General features: G+C 36.4%; 1 protein-coding gene across 2 annotated transcripts in view; it reads right to left on the reverse strand.

The window, feature by feature from the left end:
- nSyb (neuronal Synaptobrevin) overlaps positions 1–9,696 on the reverse strand; it is a 106,604-nt gene extending 96,908 nt beyond the window's left edge. The window contains exon 1 of one of the 2 annotated variants that reach the window (XR_011333925.1): positions 9,538–9,694. Coding sequence is in view for 1 of the 2 variants with exons in the window: in XM_069835199.1 (XP_069691300.1) it covers positions 9,538–9,539 (2 nt within the window). In the remaining variant the exon portion in view is untranslated. Of the gene's footprint in view, positions 1–9,537 lie in introns of both variants that reach the window. The other variant, XM_069835199.1, reaches the window with a different exon arrangement.
- Positions 9,697–13,405: the final 3,709 nt, after the last annotated feature.

The following is a 13,405-nucleotide window of genomic DNA, read 5'->3' on the forward strand; positions in this document are numbered from 1 at the left end:
ATCTTGCCAATTCTAATAGTTCTAGTATTAAATTTAAAAAGTTATGTATGGATTTTATAAAATTGAAAAATTGTAAATTTAAATTTATATACTATAATTGCACAGTAGACATAAGACAAATTGTATTGTATAATTATTAATTTCAATTCAGGAATCCGCCCCTGAGCACGAGTTCTACTCTTTCAGGGGTGAGCTAAAGTGTTTCTGTATATATTACATTTTATGTTACAATTATTAGCAAAATAATAAATAAATAAATATATATATATATATATATATATATATATATATATATATATAAAGTACATTAATATTTCCGTTTATAGCGAACCCTCATTTCGGTTATAGTGAATCTAAAACTAGAACTTCCCCAAGAAAATGCAATTTTAAAATGACTAAAATGGTAATTTAGAAAACCCTTTCTCCTATAAACTTCCAAGAATATGTTCAGAACAAAATCTCAAATCATCTACTCGTTATGTGCATTGAAAGACAAAGGATTTGTTCAGCTTTCTGGACAGCTTCAAACATGTTAAAGGGAATAGTGTACGCAGTGAGGGATAAAGGAAGGATTAGTTCTGACTCTTTTAAAAGAGGTTATTAGAAGAATAGGAAGAGAAAGTGTTTTCTTTTGTAAAAGGGAGTAGAGTGATGACCAAAAGGTAAATACAAGAAGGATTACAGTATAATTATCCTCAACCCTTCCTCCCGCATCTTTGTAAAAGTGAACCCGGGGAAATTCCAAGGCCGAGTACACAGTAGCATACCTCTAGTGGAAAGAGGTGCGAAATCAGTCAGTGCCTACTACCTACATGGTCAGATTAGATTCAAGTTTCGAACTGTGAACATCAGGATGTCGAAGCATAAAGTGTTTAAGTTGGAAGATAAAGTGAACATTATTACTGATATTGAACGTGGTCTGTCCCAAGAGGACATTAATATTGTTTGTAGGCCTATAGCAACGTCAGTACTTAGTATAAAAACAGACACTTCGGTTTTAGTGAACCTCGGATATAGTGAACGAAATATGCTGGTCCGCAGAGCTTTGCTATAACCGGAGTTGACTGTATATATATATATATATATATATATATATATATATATATAATGTTTTATTTAACGACGCTCGCAACTACAGAGGCTATATCAGCGTCGCCGGATGTGCCGGAATTTTGTCCCGTAGGAGTTCTTTTACGTGCCAGTAAATCTACTGACATGAACCCATCGCATTTAAGCACACTTAAATGCCATCGACCTGGCCCGGGATCGAACCCGCAACCTTTGGCATAGAAGACCAGCACTATACCAACTCGCCAACCAGGTCGAATATATATATATATATATAATTGAATTGGTCGGAGCTTCGGAGCTAAAAGGAATTAAGTCACTTTTGACGACTTTTCAGGAAAAGCAAAAAATATTCCACTAATAACACAAATATTATATTTTTATGTTATAGAAGACAAAAGAATATTTAAAAGTCTTAGTTCCTTCTTCCACCGTTCGATGGCATGACATCAGTTGTTCAAATTGTTGCATAACCCAAAACTTCATATTTTGACTTAATTTCTTTTAGCTCCGATCGATTCAATACGGCACACCGTGTAGACACAAAATCTTCATGCACCTTAATTGAATGTGCGTTTTAAACTTGATTCTTTCAATATTCTTCCCAGATTGCGTGCGTACGCTCATGGAAAATTGAACCGCGTAGATGCAGCTTAAGAGGTATCAAGCATGCACTGTAGAACACATGGTTTGTCTTTTGTCGTCGTAAATTTTAGAAATAAATTTCCTGTAATAAAACCCGTGTTAGCCTGTATATCGTAAAAGCAACTATAACCTGTTTTATATTTTCCATAAGAGAGAATATTTTGCATGAAATTCAAATAATTCTGGAAGAGACTCGTTCTTTATTCAGTATATATCGGTCAAGTCATCATCATCATCATCATCATCATAATCATCATCATCATCATCATCATCATTATCAGCGCTTCAACCCATTAAGAGTCCTGGCTGTCCCAAGAAGTTTTCGCCGCTGCTCTCTGTTTTTTGCTCTACCAGTGCAGTTACGGACTCCAATACTTTTAGCATCCTTTTCTATGTCATCCTCTCATCTAGCTCTCCGTCTTCCTCTAGTCCTCTGTCCTCCTGGATTATATAAAAAGACTCTTTTCTCTGGTCGTGTGTCTTCCATTCTTGCCAAAGTCTAGCCCATCTCAAACGATCAGTTTTTATTATTGTAATGATATTCAAGTCAACCTATAGGTCTACTTTTATGTCAATTAATATTTGAGGAGAACAATTCGCTCCGGCGCCGGGGATCGAACCCGGGTCCTTGGTTCTACGTACCAAGAGTTCTGACCACTGAGCTACGCCGAATTCAATCCACAGTACCGGACCGAACCCTCCTCCTTCAATGTTTCCCTTTGTGGCCTGACTCCAAGTTAGGCATATATGTTGACGTACTGTCGGTGACTCAGGAGAAGACGAGAGCGGACTGAGGGGGACGGGATGTGAACAGAAAACGTAAGACAGCACGTCAATATTTGTACTGCAGTAAGCGGAAACATTAGGTCTCCTTCTGTTCAACTTAGCTTTAATTTCCATACGCATTGTTACTCATGTTTCCTGCACGAGTAATAACCTGGCTACTGGGATGCTTATCTGAGCGATGTTTATAATAATCAACAGCGATAGTCAAGAAGGTCACATTCTTGCCCCTCGTTTTCTCCTGAGTAACGGACAGTATATGTCCAATGTCAACTGCCATTGAAGGAGGAGGGTTCGGTCCAGTGCTGTGGATTGAATTCGGCGTAGCTCAGTGGTCAGAGCGTTTGGTACGTAGAACCAAGGACCCGGGTTCGATCCCCTGCGCCGGAGCGAATTTTTCTCCTCAAATATTAATTGTCAATATTACAGATATTATTCTGTAGGACAAATTAATAAATCTATAATATTCTACTTTTATGTTACAAATCTAGAATTATTCATTGCAGTGCAATCTTAAGGACGACACTGATTTGACAGTTAAGAGGGAGATTCTTTTTTCGAAATGGTGAATTCTAATTGTATAGTAAGTTCAGTTACATTATCGAACACTCAGAGCAATGTAAAATCTAGGTATAGTTCTCAAAAATATACAGCAGAACTTATAATTCCTCCGGACGTGGTATCTGGAACTTTAGACTGCACAATCTAGCCTATATGTGATTAAGACCCTATATTTTAATGAGATGGAGGGAAAGAAGAGTGAAGGAAAACTATTAGTTCCAAAGTAAATCAAAATCATGTGTTTTAATGTGGCCAGGACATGAAGTTTGAAAAGTGTAAAAATTGTTGTGTATGATGTGGTACAGACATAATGAGGAAGAAGAATAAAGTGCATAAGATTTGCTGATGATATGGCGTTGGTAGCAGAAGAGGAGATGATACTAAGGGATATGCTACTGGAGCTAAATGACAGCTGTGAGAAATACGGAGGAAGATAAATCCAAATAAGACATAGGAAGAAAAATAAAGAAAATAAACTTTCGAATTCTAAATAATGGCAGTAAAGTAAGTGAACAGCTTCAAATACTTGGGGTGTTCAAAAAGCAGTAACATTAGTTGCTGCCAGGAAGTCGAAAGGAAGATAGCAATGTCCAAGGAAGCTTTTAATAGAAAAAGGAGCATCTTTTGCGGATCTCTGGAAAAATAACTAAGGAAGAGACTAGTGAAGTGTTTTGTGTAGACTGTAGCATTGTTTGGGACAGAAATATAGACATTACGACGAAGTGAAGAGAAGAGACTAGAAACATTTAAAATGTGGATATGGAGCAGAGTGGAGAGTGTGAAGTGGACAGACAGAATAAGAAATGAAACTGTGTTGGAAAGACTAGGTGAAGAAAGAATGATGCTGAAACTGATTAAGAAGAGGAAAAGAAATTAGCTGCATCACTGGCTGAGAAGAAATTGCCTTCTGAAGGATGCACTGAAAGGAATGATGAACGGGAGAAGAGTTGATAGACGACATTAAGATATATGAATCATATAGGGAGACAAAGAGGAAGGCAGAAAATAGGAAAGATTAGAGATAGCCGAGTTTGCAGTGAAACACTTGCCCTGAGCAAAACACTATGCATGAATGTGGTAGGCTTATATGAGATGAAACAAATATTAAATAGTTGAGAGATTGCTAGAGTTGACTGGGTATTTTTAATGCTTTAAAATACTCATAAAATTAATTTGAATCAATGTAAAGAAGTCTTCATACTGTTTGGGATCAAAAAGGCTGAGACTGTCATGAGTAAGTCAGAGTATTCCACAAGACATTTTCTCTTCATTTTAGGAGTCGACATTTTATGAAACTCTGAAGGCACTCACTGAGTGTGTATTGTGTGTTTCTATTTCTAATTCCGTTGCGTAAAGGTAATGTGAGACTGTAAATAGGATAATGGCGAAACTTAGAAACCGTATGGGACAAGACACTCCCCTGTCTAGCACGAAGGTGATAACTGCAGACGACTGGCCTGCAGAATCATTCTTCTATTTTATTTATGTTGCAAAGAGACCGATACGCATTCGTCTAATGTAACTCAAAACACTGATAGAACGTGGTATCATTCTGCTTAGTATTTGTTCTGAATTTTAAAAGTATTAATAAAATAATTTACCCTTAGTAAGGCATAGTGTATTCACTACAGGCATATACAATCAGGATTGCCAGACGTCCTGGATACCCCAGAATTGTTCTGGATTTTAATGGTGTGTCCTGTGTCCTGGATTGAGTTATATTTACTCGGAATACCAAAAAAATTTGGAAAAAAAAATTTTGCTAATTTCTATATATATTTTTTAAATTCCTTCATTTTTTCCATTTTTTTCAAGACCCTGTACAATCCATATTTCAGTGTCGTCAACAATGCTATCTGACGCCTTCTATCCAGTTGTATTGAAATAAAAACGATAATACTATAGTATGTATTAGGTATTATACAGTATCTATTTTGAATATTTGGGGCTAAGAGGGATGAAGTTACAGGAGAATGGAGAAAGTTACACAACACAGAACTGCACGCATTGTATTCTTCACCTGACATAATTAGGACCATTAAATCCAGACGATTGAGATGGGCAGGGCATGTAGCACGTATGGGGGAATCCAGAAATGCATATAGAGTGTTAGTTGGGAGGCTGGAGGGAAAAAAGACCTTTAGGGAGGCCGAAACGTAGATGGGAAGATAATACTAAAATGGATTAGAGGGAGGTGGAATATGATGATAGAGAATGGATTAATTTTGCTCAGGATAGGGACCAATGGCTGGCTTATGTGAGGGCAGCAATGAACCTCCGGGTTCCTTAAAAGCCAGTAAGTAAGTAAGTAAGTAAGTAAGTAAGTAAGTAAGTAAGTAAGTAAGTAAGTAAGTAAGTAAGTAAGTATATACAATCAGGATTGCCAGAAGTTCTGGATTTCCCAGGATTGTTCTGGATTTTAATAGTGTGTCCTGTGTCGGGTTATAGAGTAAACTAGGGTCTGTTGGACAGTCGGGCATGTTGGACACTCTGTACTTTAACGTGTTACCTCGCCACTTGTGGGCACCACATTCTGCTTGAAGTCAATGACGGAAGTAGCCCCACTCGTGGCTACTTCCGTCATTGACTTCAAGCAGAATGTGGTGCCCACAAGTGGCGAGGTAACACGTTAAAGTACAGAGTGTCCAACATGCCCGACTGTCCAACAGACCCTAGTTTACCCTATTTATCCGGAATACCAAAAAAGTGAAAGAAAAAAGATATAATTTATAAATTGTTTTTAAAATTCCTTCTTCATTTCTTTCAAAACCCTGTTCAACCTATGTATATTCAATGTCGTCGTCAATGCCATCTGACGCCTTCTATCCAGTTGTATTGAAATAAAAACGAAAATACTATAACTTAGTAGGTATTAGGTATTATACAGTATTTTTACTTTAAGAAGTTGATTTATTATTGACAGGATTTAAACACTGTATCATGCTTTTCCTCTGAATAGAACAGGGTGTAATATGACATTATTTTTCCAGACATTATTAATAATTCAAAGGAAGTTTCATAACCTAGGAAAAATGTACTATGTATTGCGGGTCCCTATCACCACGGCATGGCGCGTCCTCAGGTTCCGGATCGAGGAGACGGCCTCCAGATATGGAGGGTAGCTGTGAATATTTGAATAAGCAGTCGCGGACAGCCGATGAGGGGTGGTCCTCCAGCTTGGGGGTTGGGCGAAGGGCTAAAAACCCATCACCGTAAAAAAACAGCTTGTTACGAAACCTCAAAATAAGCCTCGGAACGAGACTGATTCTTTGGCACGACCACAGCAAAGGAATAAGGTTATGAGATTTGGTACTTGCAATGTTACAAGTCTATATAGAACAGGAGGGGTAACATTAGTAGCAAAAGAGCTAGCTAGATATAGAGTAGACTTTGTGGGAGTACAAGAGGTTAGGTTAGATGGGAATGGCATATCACAAATAGGAGATTACTTGTTGTATTATGGGGAAGGAAACGATACATCAATTAGGAACAGGATTCTTTATTCATAAAAGAATAAAATCATGAGTAAAAAAGATCGAATTTATCAGTGATAGGTTATCGTATTTAGTATTTAATGGTAGATGGTGCGATATCGTAGTTATAAATGCTCACGCCCCTACAGAAGAGAAAAACGATCATATAAAGGATAGCTTCTATGAGGAATTGGAACAGACTTTTGATCAGTTACCTAGATATCACATGAAAATTTTATTGGAAGATTTCAATGCTAAAGTAGGACGGATATTTTTAAACCGACTATTGGAAAAGAGAGCCTACACGTAACTAGTAAGGATAATGGAGTTAGGTTAGTCAACTTTGCCACATCAAAACATTTAATTGTCAAAAGTACAACATTCCTGGGTTCCTTAAAAGTCAGTAAGTAAGTAAGTAAGTAAGTAAGTAAGTAAGTAAGTAAGTAAGTAAGTAAGTAAAGCAAGTAAAGTAAGTAAGGAAAAATGTAACAAAATTAAAAGTTTATACTCTATATCATTAGTTTAGATGCATAAAAAAAATAGTCAGTTGTATTGTAAATTGAATTAATCAAATGTTTAGTCACATTATAGTAGGAACGCAATATCATCACCTGTCCTGGATTCATGATGAGAGTATCTGGCAACTCTGTATACAGTTGATGCGAATAATAAATCGAAATGCACAATATTGCCGCGCAAAATACATCCTGTGACTTATTAACTTTGCCATGTCTCTTTCACTCTTTCAATGCTTATTTCCGGTCAAAATAGTCCGAAATCATTATTGAATGTGATGCTGCCATTTCTCTCGTTGCCATGGTTTCGAAGTGGTTCTCGGAAGAGCAGATGTTTAATTAATTTATTCCTGTGCAATCAACTGCTATTCCATTAACTTAAAAACATCACGTTTTCATAATTGTTACTGCATTTGCTATACAAATTTTTATCTTTATTAAATTACGAGTCACTGATACAACATTTTACACTTCTCGCTCACATTGTTAAATTTCTCTCGCTAGCTCGCTGTAATATGACCCTCCATTTTGTTCGCTGATTCGCAAGAAGCCACTTCTTCTCAAGTTTACCGCTCAGACTGTTTAATATTATGTATTCAGTCTATAACGTAGTTATTTGATTGCAATAGGAATTATTCACTGATAATATTAATTTTTCGCGAAATAATTATGTTTAAAATATTAAAGAATTGTAACATTGTTCTACCCTTAACAAGTTATTTGTTAATAGAAATGAAAAGATATGCACTCATTAATCACATTTATGATTTTTTATTCTGTATCCTGCAACTTCAGTCACTTAAAATTGTATTAAATATAATGACATTATTAAATAATAATAAGTAATAATAAATAATAATGATAATAATAATATCGTCCTTTCATATATAAAAGTAAATATATCCTTAATTTGCCATCAGTTCAAGAGGTACCCTATATCAGGTGTGAAGCCTCTACTTACTGTACGCCGTATACTGACCGCAAAGCATCATGGGGTAAGTATGGTGACATGACAGAGAATTAGCGAAATGATTGATAGGGAAACCCGTGATTTTCTCCGAAAAATACAAAATCTGCCGCTACGTAATATTTGTCCACAATACATTTCACATCGAATTTTTAAAATATGAACACAGAAAATTTCTCATTCGATTTATATAAGAACAATGCTAATGCAATTAAAAAAAAGTGCGTATTGCATTTGCAGGTCTACCAGTTCTAAAATTTCACTTCCGTATCGCGATTAACTGTTCTTCTCTTGTCATATCGTTTCCCCACTAAATTTAACCACATTAAAATTGTAAATCTTAAATGTGCTTTAATGAAAAGCAGACTTAATATCATGTAGGTGACAAAATAGATTAAGCATTCGTCTCATTAGTATTCTTTTTAGTAAGAATGTCTTAAATTGAGGACTTTTCACTTTATATTATGTCACATTTTATTTTAAATGTGAGAAATGTTGGCGTTTTTAGTGTCCGTTTGGGACCCGATGAAGCAAATATAGCAACTCAACAGAGAAAATTTCATGATATATTTTTACCCAGAGACGCCGAGTGAAAATGTTAAGACGACATGCATGAACTCAACTGAAAACCCTGATGAAGGTGGAGAGTAAGACTGTCTTTTCAATGCGAAGCCTATTTTTCAGTTTAAAAGTCGTTTCATAGAGAATATAACCCATTTCTTTTTCATACTTGGAACATATTATCCTTCACTCTGCCATATGTGGAAGGGACATTTGTGGATTTTCTTTGTTTCCAAAATTAATATGAAAATATATTACGTCATCGTAATTTTTTCTTATACGCCTTCTACTTTGCCATTCACACAACATTATTTCTTTGGAAGCTGTATAATAATGTCTCATACGAAATTTAAACATAAAAACAATGGTCTCCTACGTTATTGTTACATGAAACATGATCAGATTCCTGAACCTGTTGAAACAATTATTATTTTTAAAAAAATGTAATTGTATAGATAATGATAATTACAAAATTCTGTAACTAAAATTTTTCAAAATAATATTCACAGTCGTTTTACGTTTTTCTTTTTATTGAGATAGCGATCCGAAATCAAGAGTGCTTGGTTTATTTAGAAGTACGAAGGGGAGAAAAAAGGGAGAGAAATATTCGTCATGCTTAGGCAGCCCGCAAGACATTGCTATTACACGTACGACGTTTTCTGTTTAATTTATTTATAGTTAATAGATTACATTTGGTTCTGTTGTACGTGCAGAACTGAGGAAGCTACGACGCATTCATTGCTGTTTTGCGTGGAAAGAAGTATGATGGAAATCGTGTTCAGAAGTGACACTACCGTAAGCTGGGCCTGCCCACACCACAAAGCAACTGTGAAACACCATCGATTGAAATTCACCTCCTGTCCATTGTGAGTTCGTGAAAATTAATTGCGCAGTTCTCGTTTATTCAAGTATCTAATATTATAAATGCCCAGTTTAAAAAAGCAATGAAACTAATTCTACTTACATGGTTACTTTTTACTGTGACTTCAAAACTGGAAATCTTGCCTTGCTGAATATCCCGACACTGGTATTGACAATTCCAAGTCTTTGGTCTGCGAAACTATCGACTTGCTGCGAGATATCGCGCCTGCGTACGCTTTCTAATGTTCAGCGCGTCGTTCAGTTGCTCCAGTCGTTCCTTGGTCCTGTCGCAGGTCTCAAAACATTAAATGTTACTACTAATCATATACAATGAAAGAACTAGTGTATCACATCCAACATTTATAAGGCAGCGACATATTGATTTTATTAACATGAAATAATTCTCATTGAAAGCATGCGTGATACCGCATGTCGATAAAGCAATCGATTCCGTTCCATTCTCGACAAGTGCGCTGCGGACATTTGGGTGTGACGTCATTACATTACGTCATATGTTTCTTAGGGGTCCCTACCGCGCAATTTTGGTCAATACTATAAAGGGAAGCTGGTGGACGACCGGTAATACTGAAATCTCTAGCTACACAAATACAGTAAAATTAAAGTCTGTTTATTTTTAAGTTAAAAATGGTTTTATTGCCCGTGAAGAACCACGATATGGCTTTACGTGAAGAAGAAAGTCAGGTATGTACAGTTAATTTGTCATTTATATTTTATTATTAACCACAGTGATTTGCATGTTGATATACATATATATGACAAAAATTAATAATAACTGCTCTGCCACATTGCTTACGTCTTTATAATCTTATATAATGTCGCCCGGGCAACAGTGATGTCATATAAAGCATTCCCGTTATGCCAAAATATACTGGACGCGTCGCCTTTTTCAATATAATTCCATTGAGAAGTTCTCGGTAACAACAGCGTTATTAACGTGAGTACAGACATCGAACAGTTTACCCATATCGATGCGTTTAATATCGTGTGTGTGTCTACACACACGTACCTACTAAGTACTATGTATGTAGGTTATTTTACGACGCTTTATCAACATCTTAGGTTATTTAGCGTCTGAATGAGATGAAGGTGATAATGCCGGTGAAATGAGTCCGGGGTCCAACACCGAAAGTTACCCAGCATTTCCTCATAATGGGTTGAGGGAAAACCCCGGAAAAAACCTCAACCAGGTAACTTGCCCCGACCGAGAATCGAACCCGGGCCACCTGGTTTCGCGGCCAGACGCGCTAGCCGTTACTCCACAGGTGTGGACAGTATGTATGTATGTATGTATGTATGTATGTATGTATGTATGTATGTATGTATTTTTAAAATTTTTTACTTAGTTATTTAACGGCGCTGTATCAACTACGAGGTTAGTTAGCGTCGATGGAATTGGTGATAGCGATACGATATTTGGCGAGATGAGGTCGAGGATTCGCCATAGGTTACCTGACATTTGCCTTACGGTTGGGGAAAACCTCGGAAAAAACCTAACCAGGTAATCCGTTCAAGCGGGAATCGAACTTCGGATCGGCAGGCAAGCGCCTTAACCGACCGAGCTACGCCGGTGGTACTGTATGTATGTATGTATGTATGTATGTATGTATATGTCTATGTATGTGTGTATTTATTTATTCACACTGAAATGGGTATATACCCGGTGGCAGTGGTAACTAATTACACTCAATAATGACAATTAATAATAAATACTACTGATAAAAACATTAATAATTAATAATAATGGTAGATAATAATAAAATGATTAATAATCATATTAATAATAATAATAATAATAATAATAATAATAATAATAATAATAATAATATGGTTGTGAAACTTGGACTCTCACTTTGAGAGAGGAACATAGGTTAAGGGTGTTTGAGAATAAGGTGCTTAGGAAAATATTTGGGGCTAAAAGGGATGAAGTTACAGGAGAATGGAGAAAGTTACACAACACAGAACTACACGCATTGTATCTTCACCTGACATAATTAGGAACATTAAATCCAGACGTTTGAGATGGGCATGGCATGTAGCACGTATGGGCGAATCCAGAAATGCATATAGAGTGTTAGTTGGGAGGCTGGAGGGAAAAAGACCTTTGGGGAGACCGAGACGTAGATCGGAAGATAATATTAAAATGGATTTGAGGGAGGTGAGATATGATGATAGAGACTGGATTAATCTTGCTCAGGATAGGGACCAATGGCGGGCTTATGTGAGGGCGGCAATGAACCTCCGGGTTCCTTAAAAGCCAGTAAGTAATAATAATAATAATAATAATAATAATAATAATAATAATAATAATAATAATAATAACAAGGAGCATTCTAAATTAAATGAAGCACGATCACTTAAAATAACGTTTAAAGTAAATCTAATTTGTATTTTAACCCTAAGTTCGAACTAAGACCCACGAGTGTGATAGGTTCATACATGCACAAGTACCTTTCGGCACTACATTTATTTCGTTGTCAACTCACTCACTGCACTAATTTCACTAACATTTGAAAACCATTTCACTGTTCAAATACTTTGCACAACCACTATGAACTATAGAACTTCACTGACACAAACACACTTGACTTACACAATAGATATATCCTATGTTCCTATAAAAACATGCATTTGCATGGAATTCTCGACTCTACATATTACACTAGTCAGACTTCAGACGTATACAAACAATTATTGTTCTTCGTCTAACACATATCGTCAAGTGAGATGTACTGCCTGGTAATAGACGTACATATCAGCCAGAACCTCAGTCAGAGGTATTGAACAGTTGTTATTTGGTTTTTGTGTTAGTAAAGTTTGCGATGATCTTTTAGTGTATCTAAGGTTCTATAATTGAAGACCTCCCAGGAAAAGGATGTAATATCAAATTATTTAAATAAGTGACTCAGATGAATGAAGTAATTTTGAAGAATTTATCTATAGCAACAAATTATTGCATTCAATACCTGAATAAAGTTGTATCCTTGATTAGTCAAATGGTTCTGTTAGTATGGTCCGTCCCAGGGATCTGTGGAGTAGAAAGACGAAAAAGACTCCTGAGCAAGTGGTATGTGGGAGGGCTAGGGCCAATGACGCTCTGGGGGAGGCATTGTTTGAACGAAGCGAGCAATCGCTTGCAGGGAGGGGATCAATCCTACCTGAACTCTCTACCACAGGGATGAGACGATATTAGCTCCCAATCATGGTAGAAGAGCTCGACCTTGATCATGAGCGCATAGCGCATCCACTACATAGCGTCGTAACGTAGACAACAGGGATGTACAGTACATGCACATGCAGCGAATAAAGACAGCAATTATTACAATAACTTGCGTTACTAAACTTCTGGCTATGTAATAGGGCTAATTATTCAGTTATTTAATATACATGTACATATATAAACAAATCGCAAAGGAAAGGGATTTTAAGAACAAAAAGAGAAATAGGAAAAGTTAATTGTTTTGTAAACCATTTTCTTGTTAAAAGCAATTATTTATTATTTAAATACTTCACTTCATTGGTTAGGAGAAACTAATAGGGTCTACCTGCTCGACGTGTGTGATCTCTAAGTACTTTTGAGCATTTGTTGAAAAAATAATGACAATATAAGGACTCTAACTGAAGACCACGAACGAAGAATCGAAGAAGGAGAAATGAAGTTTTTAAGATACGTAGCTGGCTATACTTTATTAGATAAAAAGGAAATGAAGATATAAGAAAGGAACTAAATATACAAAGTATAATATAAATAATAATTACAACAAAACAACAGACTGGAAAGAACACATACAAAGAATGCCAACCAAGGTCCGTCCCAGTTCTCTGTAGAGTAGAAAGACGAAACAAGACCTCTGGGCAAGTGGTATGTGGGAGGGCTAGGACCAATGACTGCTCTGGGGGAGGCTTGTTTGAACGAAGCGAGCAATCGCTTGCAGGAGGGGATAATTTCTATC

This window comes from Periplaneta americana, chromosome 1 (assembly GCF_040183065.1).
Source record: "Periplaneta americana isolate PAMFEO1 chromosome 1, P.americana_PAMFEO1_priV1, whole genome shotgun sequence".
NCBI lineage: Eukaryota > Metazoa > Arthropoda > Insecta > Blattodea > Blattidae > Periplaneta > Periplaneta americana.